Below are 20,559 nucleotides of genomic sequence, written 5' to 3'. Positions count from 1 at the left end.
TTGAATTTAAGATCATCCACAGCAAAAGGTATGCTTTACATTTTTAATACAAAACCTATCAAAAAACAAATTGCAATGAAAGAAAAAATGGAAGAGTTTGACACTGACCTTAGCGAGTTTCCGCCATTCAGGGGCCAATTGCTGACAAGGTCCACACCAGGGGGCAAAAAAATCAATCACCCAAACTTCATCCGAGCCTCGTTTTAAGACTTTTTCCTCAAAGTTGGTCGGAGTGAGTTTTTCCACAGGAGGATTTAACGTGTCCTATAGGAAAAATAGATTTAAAGAAAATTAAAATGAGACTCAGAATGCTTATTTCTATAAGATGTGTGTGTGTATATATATATATATATATATATATATATATATATATACACATACATACACACACACAGAAGGGATGTTTCCCCGCTGTAAAAAAAAAAAAGAAAAAAAAAAAACTACTCGATCAAATTAAGTGAAATTTTTTTTCGGAGATCTTCATGTCAAAACGGATACATACAATATAACTTTTTCGATATTTTCATTTTTTAATGTCTTGGTTAAACTGTACAAGCACCATTCTTTTTTTTTAATGCTGCAGTTTTTGCCGTTAATTATTAATTTAAATATTGGTTTTATTTTTTACTACTGCATTACCGATTTGAATAATTGATTTAATAGTAAATAAAAAAAAGTAGATCTGAATGTATAACATAAGCAAAATCTGCTTAGAGTTTTTTTCCCATCTCCTAATGTATATGTGTGTATTGCTGCTCGAAAATGCTGTTGCCATTTATTTTCATTTTTTATGAGGCCCCGAAAATCATGATACTAAGCACCATTTTAAAAAAAAAAAAAAAAAAAAAAAAAAAAAGAAGAAAACGTCAGAAAATGCGTTCAAAGTTTCCCAACTTTGTAATCCATGCATCTTAGGAACTAATAGGTTTGAAGTTTGTTTTAAAATGAAGTGTAACACCTAATTATGTCATGTCTATTTCAACGATGATGGTTGTTGTGATGCAATCTATTATATTAATACAATTGTCGCTAGAGCCATTATCATCCTGACTACTCCTTTAAAAAGAATTGAAATATTCAAAATAGAAAAACAGAATAATTCCCAAATTTAATAAAATAAAAAATTAAAAAATGGTGCCGCTTTAAAAGCAAAGCTAATAAAGAGGAGTTGTTTTTATACTACTTTATTTAATGTAACAAGTATGAGTGCTATCACGAATAGAAACAGTGAAAAGGAATCTCATTGGAAGATTCCGCATCTGATGTTGACTGTTCCTAATAGTTTTCCATCTGAAAAAAAAGGTTGATTTTCCAATTGCTCATACTTTTCCCTATGAACTCGATTATATTTTCAGCTACCCTAACCATTTTCAACGTCCTGAGCACCCACGAATTCGGCACCATATCATATGCTTTTTTTTTTATAATCTATCATATTAATACGTTTGTCGTTACGGCCGTTATCATCCGAACAACCCTTTAAAAGGAAGTGGAATTTCTAATAAAACAAAAAACTTAATGTCGCTTTTAAGGCAAAGCTAATAAAGAGGAGTTGTTCTTATACTACTATATTTAATGTAACAAAGTTTTAACATTACAAAAGTTCCTTAGAAAGGTTCCATCTGATTTAAGTATAAAATGCCCTGAAAATGTCCCTTCTGGTTGACCGATTGTAAAATGCCTTGGAAATGTTCCTTCTGATTGACGATTGTAAAATGCCCTGGAAATGTCCCTTCTGATTAACGATTGTAAAATGCCCTGGAAATGTCCCTTCTGATTAACGATTGTAAAATGCCCTGGAAATGTCCCTTCTGATTAACGATTGTAAAATGCCCTGGAAATGTCCCTTCTGATTGACGATTGTAAAATGCCCTGAAAATGTTCCTTCTGGTTGACTAATTGTAAAATACCCAGGAAATTTCTTTTCTGGTTGACTGATTGTAAATGTTCCTTCTGGTTGACTAATTGTAAAATACCCAGGAAATTTCTTTTCTGGTTGACTAATTGTAAAATACCCTAGAAAGGTTTCTTCTGGTTGATTAGTTGTAAAATGCTCTGGAAAGGTCCCTTTCTGGTTGATTAATCATAAAATGCCCTGGAAAGGTCGCTTCTGATGTAATTACAAAATGCCCTGGAAATGTCCCTTCTGGTTGACTAATCGTAAAATACCCTGGAAATTCTTTTCTGGTTGACTAATTGTAAAATGCCCTAGAAAGGTTCCTTCTGGTTGATTAGTTGTAAAATGCTCTGGAAAGGTCGCTTCTGATTTAATTATAAAACGCCTTGGAAATATCCCTTCTGGATGACTGATTGTAAAATGTCCTAGAAAGGTCCTTTCTAGTGATAATTATTGCGAAAACGGTGACAACAAAATATGTTGTCTGTAAACATAGCAATAAAGTTTAATGGCATAAAAGAAGCCAAAGTTTTATTACATTTACATTGCTTTATAGTCATTCTGTACTGATATTTGTGTCAACATAACCCACGAATGCGTTGCAATCATCCAGATCATTAGCGTTATCAGATTCTTCATTGATAGTTTAAGTGGCCTGTGAGGCTGAGTTTTCTTCCATGTCTTAACAAAGAGCTTCTTGTTCATCTAGAACATCAGAGAGATAAGAGACATGATGTGCAGAGAGTATAAAGGTGAGCACAGCCTCCATATCAGCCAGTTTGTCTTTATTTTTAGCAAATCACTTTCATAAACACTGGATTTAAACCGTGTTGTCAGATTCATTTTATACCTCCGACCCAGGCTCTATATAGAAGAGAGTTCGGGGAACACATATACGTAACTTATTTTCCCTAATATATGGTGCTTGGCATTGTATAATTGTGGGGGACCTCATATATAATCAAAGTATTTTCTTAAGAACTATGTTTAAAACATTCTTAACCACTTTACAGCATCAAAAAGGGGTGAGAGTTGACAAAAACATGGACCATACTTACCTCGATGAATTCTACTATGTCTTGGGCAAAATGGTTTCCATGGAATTGGTGTGGAATGCTTTCATTGTAAAAAATGGTGGTAGGGTAAGACCGGATGTTGTACTGGAAAATAAAGTGGAAGAGGTTTAACATTGTTATCATAATGGAGATTTACCGTCTATTTATAACGTTTACCATATTTATTATGTTTCATTTATCATGGGTCAGAATTTATTTGCAAAGAATTTTAATGACAAAAATCATGTTTATGTAGGCAAAAAATATCAACTGTCATAGTTTTATCGTTCATTTTAGTTGAAATTTGCTAATTTTTCATTCCATTTAAATGCGTGCAGAAATGTGTTCATTTTATTATTCTTTATTTACAATCTTTTATAAATATATATATATATATATATATATATATATATATATACATATAAGGCAAAACAAGAAAGGCTTTTTTTCGGGGGAGTTCTCGAGAGGGTTACTATTTTCAAGAACTTTTTATATACTCCCTAAATCATAATATCTACGATTTGCAAACGGACGTCATCTCTGCATTTATTTTGATCGAATTTTATAAAATTCTCTCTATTCCGCCCTTTCACGTATTTGTTCATCTTTTTCATATAAATAAAGCAAAACTCATCAAAGCAAAGCCGTCAGTGGCCTTTCGTGCCGGGACGTCTTAAAAGCAATTAGCTTTTATCAATGTGGAGAAACCCCTTCATATCAAACAATTGCTATTCATTTGAGGAGCTCCTCTTCTTGAGAGAAGCTGGTTTTCCCCAACATCGTGGGGAAACAAATAAAGAAAACGGTAGAAAGCTTAACTGGCCTTCAGCCAACGTTCATTTCTGCGCCTGCGTGATTCTAAAGTTATTTGGTCAAGTCAACTTTTTGATTGACATCGCTTAATTTGAACGCTTTTCACTTCCTGTGGCGTTATAGCGTAGCAGTAAGATGTCAGGTTTTCTTTCACTTTCTTTCCGCCTTCGCGTCACGGGTTCCAGCCAGCCTGCCTACTAACACTTTTTTTTTTTTTTTTTTTGCTCAAAACGCACCTCCAAACACCTGGGCAACGCCAGGTTCTGCCACTAGTTTTATATATATATATATATATATATATATATATATATACACACACACACACACACACACATATTTATTATTATTTATACAAATGCAGCAACACTAACATGACAATGTTTTGATCTGTAGTTAATAAAATTAAAATCTCGAGACAAAAAAAAAAAAGAGTATTCTTCCTAAAGAAATGTTCATATATCCACACACACACACATATATATATATATATATTATTAGTAATGAATGAACTTGATAAAGAAATAATATTTTAGCAAAGCAAGCCTATCAAGATAGAAGTTCTACAGGGTTAAGAAGAGCAATAAAAGTTACATAAAACTTTATTATATCATCAGATCAATAAGAAAGGAAGAGGAGAAAAATGAAAAAAAAACCCTCTTTAGGCCATGGCATTTTGAAGCTAAATGCTTCCCACCAGAAGAGGAGAAAGGCCAGCATTATACAAATATAAAAAGGTAAAAGGTTTATCTAAGGTGGCCTATATTTATTTTAAAAAAAAACTTTCTATTTACATTGCCTCCCCACAAGGACTAAGTTAATAACTTTGTATTTAACTTTTAATGTAAGGGAAAAAAACATATATAGACAAAATATATTTAAATAAATGGACGTTATACAGAGATGATATCGGACACAATTTGAAAAAATATATTTTCTGACCACAGGAATTCCTTCAAGCATTAATTCAATAAATGGTCTTAAATTCTCAATTACTACAGTGGTTTTTAATATCGTGGAAATCCTGTTCCCCACAAAATGTTTTGTAAATAATATAACTCATTTTTCTTTCTTTCTTTAAAATATCTATCTAGAGTGTCTTTGCTTTGGGGAGCTTGTTTCTTCCAAAATGGAACACTGGACTGGAACAATGCCTGCCATCAAAATGTTTGCTTTAGCAGGTTTTTCCTTATTTAAAAATAAAGAAAGTTTGCTTTAAACTTTAATTTGTTTTTAAAAAAGTTTTGTAAATAAAAGAAAACATGCACTATAGAAAAAATAAATTTTGGTTGTGAAAAATCGGCAAAATAATTGCAGAAATCCAAACAAATCGGTCATTTTATATTTTGTTTACAGAGACCATGTGCAAAGTTAAACCAGTGTTCACTGAAATTTGTCCTTTGTTGTTTTGGAAACTTATTCTCTCCTTAGTCTTCTTATTTAAAAATAAATCTACTTAATTTATACGACTTTTGAAACATTTTCATTGTGTCAGTCACATACAGCATATAGATTTTCCTTTATTTTTGGACAAGAAGACATTTTTATCATATCTCTTTGTTCATAAGGAATATAGTAAGAGGTACTTGAAATTTGAGTATGAAACATTTTTGGATCTATGGGCTGAATGATCACAAAACTTGCCATTAAAAAGAAGCTCATAAGTTTGAACTGCGATCAAAATAGAAAGTTATTCACTTGAGCTGACGAATTCTGTTCCCCAACATTTTGGATGAGTGTTATTTCTCATGTTATAAAATCCAAACAATATAAAACTCACCGAATCAAAGTTAAATTAAACATCTATCAATACCGAACAGGATGCACCACACAATGAAAATGTTCACTAACCTCATCTAATGTCACGGCAATAACATTTGGCACCATACCCATGAAACAACTGGACTCTTAATTTACATTCATTTCATATTATATTGATAGAAATGGAACTCTATAAGTAAGAGAACTAATTAATGAGTAGATAGTCCCTTTGTTCAAAAATTTTATTTAATTTTAATATCAAATAATGTTAATATAATTAAATACTCTTTAAAGAATAAATTTCATATTCCATTGCTAATTAAGAGCCCTCTAAATGTGTCCGACTCAATCAGTGTCCTTAAACAGAAAGAAACTATTCTTCAGATCTACTTCCTGTTATCTGACTTCACTTCCTGTTAAGCTACATAGCCCATGATCTTATACAAGAAGAGACTTTTTGTTGAAAACTATCATATTTAAATTTTTAAATGTTTATTTTATTCAAATTCGCTTTTCTTATTGCATTCTTTTTTCTTTATTAAGCCATGGTCATAAAAAGTGTTAGCAATAGATAGAGGCTACCTAGCTAATTAGGGAATGCATAAAATTTAGGAACATCGCGATAGTTAAACAATACAGAACTCCGAAAATGTGATAGTGATACATGTTTCTTCACACAATTCTAAGGCAGAATGTTCGGGACTGCAGAACCCAATGTGAAGGAAGATCATCGGTACATCTGAGCAAACATCGGTATGATCATGCAGTGGGTCTAATGTGAATGTATATTGTCGCAGGTTTGGTCTGTTCAGCTGCGGTAGAGGATGGTATTTAAGCATTGCAGTGGGGCAATAACCATGAATTAATCTGTAAGCAACAAATGCAACTGTCACATTTCGGCGAGTAGATCATATACTCCAGAGGGATAAGGGTCTCAGCAGGGAATATGTAACATATCTAATTTCTCTTACATTTTTAATGCAATCCTTCAATGTTGACAGCTTACAAGGGACACAACAGAACAAAATGACGAATAGATAAAATGAAAGGAACTCACTTTTTTGCATAAATCTGTATGTATTGTGCAATCGACTGTTCCAAAGAAGATTTTTTGTCCCACACTCTTTGATGCTTTCCTGAATTCTGGCAATAAACGCATGCATGGAGGACACCACTACAAGGAGAAAATGAAAAGAAAAACAATGAATAAATGGTTAAAATAAAAGTGACAGAAAAGAATATTCTGAGGATGCATCCATTAGCAATAAAAATGCTATTTTAAACTGAACTATGACGGACATATTGGAGCATGATAGCATATGTACAAACATGAAACTTCCTCATTGTATTATCATAGATATGAATAAATAATAACTAGCTGGATCTGTGTAAATATATTTGAAATTAATCTAATCATTTGTGTAGTACTAAATTTAAAAAAAAAAAAAAAACTTATTAGTCAAATTGTTTAAGACAAATTTTCAAAATTGTCTACAGATTTTTGCACATTAATGTTGAATACATATACACACCGCTCTAAAAGTCTACATACCCTATCTCATAAATGACACAAATACAATCTTCCATAGTAGTTGAATAATGTGTTCAATTAATCATACCATATACATTGAAAAGAATACTCATCCCATTACGAGAAACCTTTGCCTCAAATAGAGTTTTGGCGTCATTTTAATGTACAGCAATTAAAATAATGCTAAATATCATGTCTAGAATCTTTATTCAAATTTTGATTAAAATAAATTACATGATTTTTGATTCTAACAAAATTATTAAATTTAAGGCTTAGTTGCTTCGTTTTACAGCATATCAACCCTTTTTGGTAAATATGGGATCCAGTCATTTTGATTAAAGTTTTTATGCTTTAATGTCTTTATATCTCAAAATATTTATTTATGGTATTTGGTTTGGTTGTTTTTCACTTTTATGATCGAGTTTGGAAAAGAAAAAAAACATCAATGTTCAGTGTATTTTAAATAAAGAAGCCAGTATCTTCAGACAGGCCTGATTTGACAATACCAGAAATGTAAGGCTTGAGTTTAACAGGCCTTAACAGAAATTCAAATTCAGCAAATCTTGCTTCATTGTTATCTAATTACTCTGGATAAAATTTCATGCAAATCTGAAATATTTGAAGGGATGGTTGTTTATAATATTTTCTCCTAGTACCCTTTTTTCATATTCCAAAAAAAGACTAAAAGAAAGATGCATGTGCAGCTAACTCAATGGATCCTAACCTGTTTTTGCCATGCCCCAACTAATCATCTCTAAAATTCTAAACCCCCTGCCCTCAACTCTTGCATATAGTGATATAATTTATCATTTAAAAGGACTGAATTTCATTTCAGTTTAAAAGGTTTAAAACGTCGATAAAAAAAAAGCTTTACAAAGTACATGAAAAAAAATATATAATTAAGTGATATTAAAATAAAAAAAGAAAAATATAAAAGCATTCACATATAATAAAGAGAGAATTTGTATACTGGAAAAATTGTGGAGTGTACAATCTATATCAGGGATCATTGATCTGAACATTTAATGAATAAATGAAAGTGACATAAGCTGAATGAAACTGTTTGGTTCATTTTGTTCTAAGTAAATAAGAGTTTAAAAACAATACTTTATTTGTATGTAAACAATTTCCTATAACAAAATATGCAGATTTGTTTCCTTATAACAGTAAAGTAGCATCTTCGAGACGTAAGGTCAGTCAAAGGAAGGGTTTTATAAAAGCACCATAAAACAAAGCATAAAAATAATAAAATGGGATCATAAAGCCATTTGGAATTTGTTTTTTTTAATCTCTGCAATATACATATACTACTGATGTAAATGAAGAAATAACTAACTGACAATTTGTCAGGCGCAAATAATCCAAATGACTTATCTTTATATACTAGATTAAATGACTTTTTGAACTAAATGATTATATCCGGCCATTTTGATGATGTCCCTGTGTCTTTAACAGTTGGGTTGTCTGACAAAATTCAATTTGAAAAGTTTCATGCAAACAATGCACCAAGTTTATTTTTTGCATATGAACAAATATTCTTAAGACACGTTAATTCAATCTGCAATCTTATAAATTTTTTTTTTTAATCTATTTAATTTTTTTTTACTTATTTATATAAATTTTTTAAAAAGATCTTACATTTAAAAAAAAAAAAAAAATTTTTTTTTTTTTTTTTTTTTTTTTTTTACTTACTGGTGCAAAAAAGTCAACAAACCAAGGATCTTTACTATCAACAACTCGATCAGGAAAATCTTTCGGTCCAAGAGCCATTAACGGAGCTGTGATGCTGTCTTTAGCAAAAGCAGCAACATCATGGGCTGTCAACCGACCTGTAATGCAAGAAAAAGAGAAAAAGACATGGATATTATAAAGGTGGAGCAGAAATGCTAGTATAAATTTTCAACAAGTAATAAAAGGCAGCAGTTAAAAAAAGAATTAATCTATAAATAGAAAAGCGAAAATGTATGTATGTACGCTTTTCCTCGATGATCACAAAAGGCTTCTTTCAGAAAAGCGCTCGCTCGCTTCACAACTTCTTAAAACTTTTTATATCATCTATAAATTGTAATCACAGTTAACCACGGAGCTCGCCTGTCTATTTAATTTTATTGACTTTCAAACGTTAATTATTCGACATTTCCCGCATCGGCACGCGTTACATTCAGTTTTCAGTATAAACAAAAAGCGAAACTCGACTCTAATCACAAGCCCAGAGTCAGTGGTCTCTAGAGAGCTAAGTAACGTTTGGTCAATGTCGACTATATCAGACGGTAGCTTTCATTTCGAGACGAGGGAGCAGGTTTTTAAAAACAAACAAACAGATTTATTGACCTCATTAAAAACTGTCCCGCACAAAATGCTAACTGCTGAATAGCTATCGCCGTCACATCAATCAAAAACGCGCACCTGTTTTTTTTTTCACACTTTACTATTTTCCAACTGCGCGTCGTCAAGGCTTCGTTATTTTTTCACGGGCACCTGTTTTTTTTCCACATTTCGGTTTTTTTCACACACACACTTACAAACACCCGGGCAACGCCGGGTACCCCTCGCTAGTAAGTAATAAAAGGTAACAGTTAAAAAAAGAATTAATATCACACAGTGAAAAAAGTTTGAATACATAAAATAAAAAAAGGGGGACTGACCATAATAAAATTCATGTCCTCCGCCTGATTTAAACAGAAGAAACGCAGGAAGTTTCTTAAGATGAAGATCATCGCATTGCTTTCGAAGTTTTCGACAATCAATTCGCCCAACCTAAAAAATAAAATAATTATAATAATAACCTTACAGCTTATAGATAGGTAAAAGGTAAATATATAGCCAATAGATACAAGGTAATGAGACGTGATGGGACACCAAACGAACTGGGACACAGAAAGATGGGACACGGAAACAACTAGCATCCAAAAAGCTTTAACAGAGTTTGATCAGTATATTAAAAGTAGTATCCCATCACCCTGTATCCCAGTCCATTCGGTGTCCATCTCCTATTTATAATAATATTGTATGTTTTGTGCATTGCTGCATTCAAGTATTCAGTTAAGATTGTTATGAAGAGAAATGCTTTAAAAAAAAAAAAAAAAAAAAAAATGAACAAATAAAATAAAATAGACCTGGATCATATCTTGTTCCACCAGTCTAGGAATCTTCCGCAGTTCTAAATTCCGATCATCATTCTCCACAAAATGTATGATCCATGGATTTCCTTCCTTCTTTTTAAGCTCTTTTCTGAATTTCTAAAAAGAAAATTTTTTAAAAGAATAAAATTCTCAAAGTAACACTTATGTGTAGGAGAGAATATAAGATGTATAGTTTTATTTCCTAACCATGTGTTCAAGTGTATTTATTCTATTAACTATTGGAGAACAATACAATATGAGGTTGACGAAGTTAATGAAAATAATTACTTTGCTGCATACATACACATTCGATAAGGGGGTGTCCACATCAGACGAGGACCGCACGTTGATCATGGTGGTACGAAGCAAACCTCTTCATGAAATTCTCGTTATTATAGAAAAGTTCACCCATAAGTGTCATGTCTGATGATACGTGTTATCAGTTTAATAACCATTCGAAGAGGCTCGATGGGCAAAATATAACCTTTAACATATTTAATTTACAGATTAAATGGTAATGTAGAATCCGCTGTGATGGAGATGCATATATTGCATCGTAAACTGTAATGGCTGACATACTCTTCTCAAAAGCAATCACAATCTTTTCATCAGTCCAAGAGAAATAACTATTATTTTGTTCAACTGATACCAACACTCATTGTGAGAATTGAAACGGGATTTTATGGTTGAATGCTCCTAAGCTGGGATGGAAGCTTTAATACTTCCTTATACTCCACCCTAAATATTGACCTCATTTGCAAAATTTACAACTGCATACAGAACAAAAAAAAATTGTTTGTTACAATTGACCACAATACATCTTTTAATGGCTACCTAAAGACCATCCAGAATTAACACTACATCCAGCAGAAACTTTAACTAATTAAACCCCTCTCTACTAAAAGGATTTTACACCCTTTTTTTCTTAGCAAAGGAACTTTTGGGGGATTTTTCTGATGTCCTTTTTTTATATATATTTTACTTACCTAACATAAATTTTAAGATTTTAAAAGTTGGATATAAATAGCATTTAAGCTGATATATCAAACTTTGATTCTGATTAGCCTATTTTTTTTTTTTGTTGTTGTTACTATTGTTTCATGGTATTGACATTATAATCCAACACAGTCAACTAATAAAATGTAAAAATTTTTTTATGATTAAAAAAATAAAAATCGAAGAGAACAATTCATATTTTTATATAATACTACCATGGATACCCAGCATTGCCAGGGTCGACATGAAGTTCGGTTTCGCCACACCTGCTATACTAAGAATATTGAGCAGTTTTTCATTATTATATGTCAACTCTATCGTTACCCCAACAAAAATTTCAAAAAGAAAAGGATGAATGAAAACACGAAAATGTAACACCCCCCCTCCCCCGAAAAAAGAAGTACGTAACAAACTCTCCACCAGATATTTCGGCAGAAGAGATACGAAGAAAATCTATTCTCCGGATATTGAGCACCTTCTTATGACTATATTCCAGTTTAAGCGAATTTCTTTTATGCTACCTCAGTCTAGAAAGATTTGTTTTTACGGTCTGTTGCAACGAAAACAAACTGTAAATAATTCAGTTTCAAAAATACCAAAGTAGAATTTGTGTTAACCGAATGTTTATGTTATAAAAATGATGAGTTATGACTTATTGCATTATTAAAAGAAAAAAAAAACATAATTACGATGTCAAAAAAAATGTGAACAAAAAAAAAAAAACTGGTAAAAAAACGTAAATGAAAGTTTTTTTGTCTTTGTTTTAAATAAAGAATCGTAGTTGAATTGAATTGTTTGTTTACTTTAAAATAAACATTCACTGGACCACAACATTAATTGCGAAATCATGGAAATTATTTTATTTAAACTAATTCCAAAAATAATGCTTGAAAGTTTTTTGTTTTAATATCTGCCGAAAAAGAAAAACAAAAGCAAAAAGAACAACGTTCGTGCCCAAGGGAAATAACTACAAACCAATTCATAAAAAGAAATCGGTGTCGGTAAAAATAAATTTAATTAAATGTTATCAATATAAATCAAATTTAAATAATAAACTTAAATAGAACTCTTAAAATAATTCTCTCACTATAAACAATAACTAATACACCGCTATTTAATAAAGTCGATTTTCCTTAATGTAATATGCAAATGACATCACTTCTTTAATCTTATATTTTGCAATAATCATAGTATATATAGGAATGAATAATATGATAAAGTAATGAATTTTTGTATATATTAATCAACTTATGAACAAATAGACAAACAGACAGGAATACAAATTTATATATATATTTATAGATAGTTTCAATTAATGTCTGGGTAGGTACAGATAATGAAAAATAAAATTTAGTGGATTAATATCTAAATATAGACAACAAAACAAATATTTGCTAAAATGCACTGGAAATAATGATATTCTTTAATCTAATATATGAAAGGCAAAATGTGAGAGTGTGTTTGTATGTCTCACAAAAACTTTCCACACACGCGACGGATCCTCACAAGATTGGTATCATTTTAAACCTCGATCCTTTGGACGATAAATATTGAAAAATTGGCCAAAAACATTAATTCCTCCACCCTCAACTGGACAATTTTGTACAAGGAGGGGGTCACTTTTTCGTCGACATTTTTGCAAAGTCATCATATGCACTTACAATGACTAGCCTTTATTTGAACGACAGCGAAGCCGTATGTCATGGTGGCCACAGGGGTTAAGCAGTTTGCTTTTTTTCACCTTTTCCTCCTTTGAGTTACAGGTTCGAGTCTGCCTGCCTATTTTTTATTTTGAGGCTTACGTAATGGGATATTTTTCCTTTTAAAACAAAAACTGAATTATTTTACCGTTTGCTTTTTATCACACCTCTCTCCACTCAGGATGCGACTATTTTTTTTCCGCTTGTATTGACTCCTTACTATGCCACCTCTTCACACCCAGGCAACGCTGGGTATCCCCGCTATTCTATTATATAAATCTGTTTATGTGTATGTATGCTTGTAGGTCTCGCTAAAACTTTTGACACTTGTGACCAACACTGACAAAATTGATAGCGTTTGAAAGTTCAGTCTCTCAGACAAATAATATCCAAAAATTGGCCAAAAACCTTCTTTCTTCCACCGTCAACTGGGTCGTTTTTTACAAGTAGGGGTAAGTTTTTTTGTTGACATTTTTGCAAGTCATTCAAGCCTCGCATGAATGACAGTGCATAAAACAGGTTATTTCAAATGCGCGTGACATCACAACTTTGCTTTTTTCACCTTTTTCTCTTGTGCGTTACAGGTTCGAGTCTGTCTACTACTCCTATTTTTATTTTTTTTTTTGCACTCACACAGGTACTTGCTACTATTTTGAGTTGTTTTAATTTTTTAATTCATTTTTTTTTTAGCTTTGGTTGCTCAACCAACTCCCTTACATGCACCTCAACACACCCGGGCTAGTCAGATATAATTCTTTTGTTAATAATCAAATATATTTCAAAATACTCTACATAACATAACATAAATGATGAGGTTATTATATTGACAGGTCTTTACTGAGCAGAGGCGGCAGTGTAAGAAAGAAGCTTCATTTATTTTTGTTTTTGATTTAAATAAAGAGTAACTATATTTGTTTTGAAACTTTTCTGCAATGAGAGATTTAAATTTAAAAACAAAAAATGGGAGTGTGTGTGGGAGGATAACCACTTATTCTGATCATTTTTATTTTAATCAATAAGTATGTGAAATTACTGTCGAAAATTTGTCGGATTTTTTAAATTATTGGAGATACAAATAAAGCAAGAAAACTAGTAGCATTTTTTTTGTGACAAGCGTGAATGGCTCCATTTCAAGAATTAAGTAAAGGAACAGAGATGAGCCAGCTCCAATTTCAGAAGTGCATGGAGAAGTATCTCCGGAATTAGTAGAGCAGATAATATCCTGGTTATATTCTACATCTGATATACTGGAGGAGAAGGGCATGTTTTTTACAATTCAAAACTGGTATGCTTATCTGTCATTGCCCAGCAATGAACCTTCAATAATAATTTTTTATTCGTATTTACTTTTAAATTTCTATAATTTTCAAGTTATATTGACATTGCCTGAGAGTCTTTAATTTCATTTTTGCCTATCAAAATCCTATTCATACTTCATTTCTTGTTAAGCTAATTCAATGAAGGAATAGATTAAAAAAAAGTCGGTTTTGCAATAAAATTATCGGGATAATTTTTCCAAATTTTGAAATTTAAATTCTATAAATACTTTTAAGTTTTTCAGTTTCTTTTTCTTTCTCAATATGGTACAAATATGTAGCTTTTACATGCTGGTCTTTCCCCCTCTTTATTTAAAAAAATGTGTTTTTCTTAAGTTTAATTGAATTATATAAGTATCATTTCATCATTCTTTTTACTGTATAAGATTGTTTCACATAATTGAAAAAGTTACATCTGAACATAAATTGCTATGGACAGGAGAAATTATCTTAAATGAAAGTAAAACATAGCTTTTGCTAATTCTTGATGTCTGGCAAAAACCTCCTCCTATCCCTAGTGATATTGTAGAAAAAAAAAAAAGAAAAAAAGAAGCCCTAATACAAAATTAATATCATCACTGGAATGCTGTTTAAATTTTATTTAAAATAAGTTGTTTTATCTTGATATAGGGCTTTGTATTCAATTGCATCCGTGGACAGACATCTTAAATACGGCTGTATTCTTTTCATTACTAGTCAAAACCCTCAAGCATATATCCGACACAGTAAGACACAGTCAATCAACCGAGACAACATCGCACTATAAAAGCATATAAGATATCAATGGATACATATTCGAGAGTCAAAACAATGAAAAGAATATGCTGTTGTCCTAGCCCTAATCATAAATATATTATCAACTTTGTTAAAGTCTATACTACATTTATATATGCAGCTTTATAGTCGAGGTTTGTTCAATGCTGTAAAATATGACACAAACAAAAACTCACATCAAACTGTTTCTCATCTAACAAAGTGACATCAGGCAACATTCCAAGAACTTCAAAAGCAATTTCTTGTGGAATCAAACTGTTTATATGCTGAAAAAAAAAAAATAAAAAAAAAAAATAACTTTATATTATTTGGTCATCCGGAAAGTTATGTTTTATGTGAAGTGAGAGACAGAGGCTAAAGGGATAAGACAAAAAGAGAAGGTGGGGGGAAAATGTGTGCGCATACATAGAAATGGAGGAGAAGCATGTAGACGACAGTAGGAGAGAGTGTAGTTGGTTGGTTGTTTTTGTTTTACGGCATATCAACCTTTTTCAGTTTGTTTTTTAATGCCGAATCTAGTTATTTTCAGGAACGAGTATATTTGTTTTTTTAAGTCAGATTCTATTTAACCCATAGTTGGGACCCTAATAGGTACTACCACTCCAGGTCAGAGTGGACCTGGGAGCAATGGCAATTAAAGGGTGGCTCCACACTCTCTAAGGCCCGCAAGGTGGGGCTTCACCATCGGATATAGTTTTAGGTCAGGGAGAGAGTGTAAGACACAAATATACGTACTAGCAGAAAGAGACACAAACAAATGATGCTTAAAAAAATAAAATACCACATATAAAATAGATACAATCACAGATGAGAGACAGAAGGAAAAAAAAAAGCAGTATCAATGCTAGTAGATGCATGCTGTTAACCTCATCTATAATCTCCTGTAGCAGACTATCTTGGTTTCAAGTTAGAAAGTTTGTATCTGTTCTGTCTATGGTCAAGGGATGAGAAGTCTTAACCTCATGCAATTTTTATTTTGGTCCTAATCCAAAGAGCCATTTATTTATTTATTTGGGGGGGGGGGCTCTCACATTGAAAAATTAATCTTTACTGTTAGGAAACAATAGGGACTACTCTTTATAACAAACTAGTCATTTTCTTTTCCTTAACTTTTAAATAGAAAAATAAAATCAGATTCATCTAATTTTAATGAAATGAAATAAATTTTATAGTAATAAAAATTTTCAAATTTAACATGGAGATTTTCAAAACAATGAAGGTTTAATAGAATTTAAGTTTGGACAAGATTAATGCCTCACTGGGAACTCCTTTTCTTAGACAAAAAGATAAATATAATCTTAGAAAAATCTCTACACAACTTAAAGCTCGTTCCTAAGTTTCAGAGCAGTTTGCCTTTTAATTAGGAGAAAAGTGTTCTGACACTACACTTCATCTTTTCAGTCTCAAAATCCTTCTAGATCAGGGCAATTTTTATTTTTTCCTGAATCCAGAAGGTTTCCTTTAGGGAAATGTTTTTTCCCCTCCACATAAAAAACTGTTGTTGGATCTGTCCTCCTGGGGAGACAAGTAAACAAGGACAGACATTTCTTCATTTAGTCAAATACTGGTGGGGGTGGGGACCTGATCGTAAAATATGCTTAAATATATTTTAATTTATATACATTTCATATTTATTAATTCAGAGCCAATTCTCTATTGAATATTATCTTGTACCTAATATATAGCACAGATTTCAAAAGATTTAAAAACTGACTTGGGTGCCATCAGCTAGAATTGAAACCAAAACATTTAATACTCCAGCTATGTTCCCTACCATTTGAGCTATAAACAGATAAAAAAAAAAACCTTAAAATTAAACCACTTCAAGCTATGAATAAATTTGAATATGTGCAAAAATAACACAAATCTCGGCAAGTTGAAATGAAAATTTTGCATTTCAACTTGCCAGCATATTTCTGTACATATTATTCATCCATCCAAGCAAAGATTTTATTTGTTATAATCCATCCTTAGTGTATGGTTACTATTTCCTGTTAATTTCAGTGTTATGTGACCAGTAGTTTAAGAGTTTATTGGTTAAATATTTCCACACAGACACACACACACACATACATTTACTGTTCTATTTACATAGATTTGTAATGTAGTCAAACAGAAAATGAGGTTTCAGAATGTTAAAACTTAAAAAGCAAAATACTTTTTACTAACAAAGTAAATATTTTATACTTGTGTATTCATCAACATTCTGAGGAGTTACTTACCGTTTTTTCACCTTTCTTGACTCCTCCATCATTATAAAAATAGACTCCATCTGTGACATCCAATGATGCACAAAGTGAAGAATATTTGTCACAGTTAATGCTTCCAACACTTACCAAACCTTCCTAAAAAAAAAAAAAAAAAAAAAAAAATTATTTTTTGTAAGCAAAAACAAACACTAAAAAATCATTGGTTATTTTATGTCCCTTTGGATTATTTTATGCTCAATGCAATTATTCTGATAAAAGTTGTGATTAGTTCTTAATCTCTCTCTTTCTCTCTCTCTATATATAATACATATGAAATATGGTTGAAAGCCAAATTACAATGCAATATTATATAGCTATATGTCATCTTAATATTTGTATTGGAATAGTCCTATCACTTATATACATATATATATATATATATATATATATATATATATATATATATATCAATGTTTGTACAATAGAAAATAAAATGGTTAACATTCAAATATGTTTTAAGAAGAGTTAACATTTCAAATAATCTAAATACACAACAGAAATTATCTGTGATCACTAGTGTCACTTATCGGTAAGGTCCATGAAATATTAGATAGATTTTCTTTATTTTATAAAACAAGAATAAAATTAAGCAAAAAAATATCTCGGTGAAAAATTGAATTTAAAAACAGCTTTCTGCATTTAAATTATTATTGGTATTTTTATTATTTTTTTTTTTAATTCAAATTTGTTTCAATCCACTAAATCCAGTCATTTTATAGCCATCTTTATGCAACATATTTTTTTTTGTAACAATATTACAGTAAGTTTTTTTTTATTTGATCTCATATTAAAAATGTTATTTTGAACTTCCAATGCAAAAATTGTGAATATGACTATAGTTGAAAATTATCTTTTCATAAAAAAAAAATTTTTTTAATCATTTTAACCAGGAATATATCTCTACATAAGCAACGCCAGACGAATACTTTTAATATCTAAATATAGACTGACGAGTAGGACCTGTGGAAATCCCATGGTGATTTCTACATCTGTATAATTTACTGTTAATGATAATATTCATTTAAAATAAGTGTCAGAGTCAGTACTGTTAAAAAAATATTTTTTAATAACTTTATTTTTCTGTAAAAATAATTGTCTTTATATAAATAAACAAAATGAATAGGTCTTTTACATTTATTTAAAATTCTAGCAATTTATTTTTAAAACAAATATTTTGTCTTAGAATAGTTGTCAGCTAAATATTCTTAAAAACTAAAATGAATGTCACTTTTTAACACAGATTTATTTAAAATTATGTGGGTTTTAGTTGACAGGGTGATATAACAGGATTTTGGAACAATTCTTTGAAAAGAGTAAAGTCCAGATTGTTTACCTTTGTAACTTCAAATTAATCCTTAATGACCAGCTTTACTGATTGGACGATATCATTTTTTTTTAAATGTGTGTGAAGGGTGGTAACGTATACACAAACATAAAACGCCTTAGCGTATTATCATATAGATTTGCAAATGTTCTACAAACAATTGATACAATTTCAAATCAGTGAACCCAACAGTAACTGTTAAATATTGGCAAGTACATTTGCTAGTTTAAAATACTAGTTAAAACATATTTGCTCAGATAAATCTGGAAAACATTTCCAACACGAGTTCACAAAAGGTTCCAACATTTGAGCTTCTTTCTGCTAAAATTCTTGAGAATGGAAGTCCATAATATTTAGTCAAGTATACACCAAAATGGCATCCACCACTGTTTCTGACAAAAGTTTGCAAATGGGTTGAGAAGATGCATTGAAGAGTAAATAATTAAGTGAAGAGTAAATAATTAAGTGAAAAGTTTTAAATAAGTCTTTCGTCTCTTTTGAACTTTCAACTTACCTGATGATCATGGCGAATGGCATTCATTTCTTCAGATCATGTTGTTCATTAATTGAAAGATAATCCAAGAAGCTGACAATCTTATTGCATTTAACAAAATTGATATATTTACCCTTTGAGGATTAATATATTCTTAAGTTAATTATCATTAAAACAGAGCCAAATTACATCTCAGCAATCATCATTTCTGTTTACAGAGATGTAACGTTACGTGGCATTAATAGTTATTTGTAACACAAAATGGAAAGTCATAAGCAAAATATTTGCTTAGTATATCATCCTGTTTTCTATTAGTTATTTATCTTTTCTTAAGAATATTTTATGTATATTCTTAAATAAATTTATTTATACGTTTGTTCATTCCTTTCCTCAATAGTTTCTGGTACGAAGAAAAACAATAACTGGTTTGCCATTATTTTTTTTTTTTTTTAATGTAATTTAGTTTCACATTCTAATTTTACTCACCTTCCTTCATTTCTACCATTTGTATTTCTATTAATTCATTTTTTTGTTTTGGAGTGGGGTGCGGTATTCTAAAAGTAATACGGCAGTTTGTTTTTTTCAGAAATTAACACACAAAATGTTCGCTTATCAAAAAAAGTATGAACCATCCAAAGTACAAGACATAAAAACTAACAAGATAAAATTCATCTTTTTTTAATAAAAAAAAAAAAAAAAAAAAAAAAAAAATTGTTAAAATATTTTTAACTCACCAACATAGCTGCCAGTTTCATTTCACTGGTGGATGACATACAATCTATTTTAAAATAGTAAAAATTTCAAATTTAATTTTTAAAATATTGCAGGTTTAAAAAATAAAATGTAAACAAAAACTGTAGTTAAGAAAATGTAACAGAACCAATGAAACATTGAAGTTAAAATTAAGCGTTAATTTTTTTTTAAATGTTGAAATTTATGAAAAAAGAAAAAAATGTTGAAATTTATGAAAAAAGAAAAAAATGTTGAAATTTATGAAAAAAGAAAAAAATGTTGAAATTTATGAAAAAAGAAAAAAATGTTGAAATTTATGAAAAAAGAAAAAAATGTTGAAATTTATGAAAAAAGAAAAAAATGTTGAAATTTATGAAAAAAGAAAAAAATGTTGAAATTTATGAAAAAAAAAAAAATGTTGAAATTTATGAAAAAAAAAAAAAATGTTGAAATTTATGAAAAAAGAAAAAAATGTTGAAATTTATGAAAAAAGAAAAAAATGTTGAAATTTATGAAAAAAGAAAAAAATGTTGAAATTTATGAAAAAAGAAAAAAATGTTGAAATTTATGAAAAAAGAAAAAAATGTTGAAATTTATGAAAAAAGAAAAAAATGTTGAAATTTATAAAAAAAGAAAAAAATGTTGAAATTTATAAAAAAAGAAAAAAATGTTGAAATTTATAAAAAAAGAAAAAAATGTTGAAATTTATAAAAAAAGAAAAAAATGTTGAAATTTATAAAAAAAGAAAAAAATGTTGAAATTTATAAAAAAAAGAAAAAAATGTTGAAATTTATAAAAA

At 30.2% G+C, this 20,559-nt stretch overlaps 1 protein-coding gene across 1 annotated transcript in view; it reads right to left on the bottom strand.

Moving 5' to 3' along the window:
* The window catches only part of LOC145293249 (endoplasmic reticulum disulfide reductase DNAJC10-like), a 78,704-nt gene that overhangs the window by 13,412 nt on the left and 44,733 nt on the right, over window positions 1-20,559 (bottom strand). The window contains exons 8-16 of the mRNA XM_080139824.1: window positions 19,763-19,806; window positions 17,185-17,307; window positions 15,139-15,228; window positions 10,171-10,293; window positions 9,700-9,811; window positions 8,747-8,883; window positions 6,581-6,697; window positions 2,956-3,057; window positions 109-264 (exon numbers count right to left, since the gene is read on the bottom strand). Coding sequence (XP_079995950.1) covers window positions 109-264; window positions 2,956-3,057; window positions 6,581-6,697; window positions 8,747-8,883; window positions 9,700-9,811; window positions 10,171-10,293; window positions 15,139-15,228; window positions 17,185-17,307; window positions 19,763-19,806 — 1,004 coding nt within the window. The remainder of the gene's footprint in view (window positions 1-108; window positions 265-2,955; window positions 3,058-6,580; window positions 6,698-8,746; window positions 8,884-9,699; window positions 9,812-10,170; window positions 10,294-15,138; window positions 15,229-17,184; window positions 17,308-19,762; window positions 19,807-20,559) is intronic.

This window comes from Euprymna scolopes, chromosome 2 (genome assembly GCF_053919585.1).
Source record: "Euprymna scolopes isolate OS-2025 chromosome 2, ASM5391958v1, whole genome shotgun sequence".
NCBI lineage: Eukaryota > Metazoa > Mollusca > Cephalopoda > Sepiida > Sepiolidae > Euprymna > Euprymna scolopes.
The sequence above is the reverse complement of the archived record's forward strand: the minus strand, read 5'-3'. Positions and strand labels throughout refer to the sequence as shown.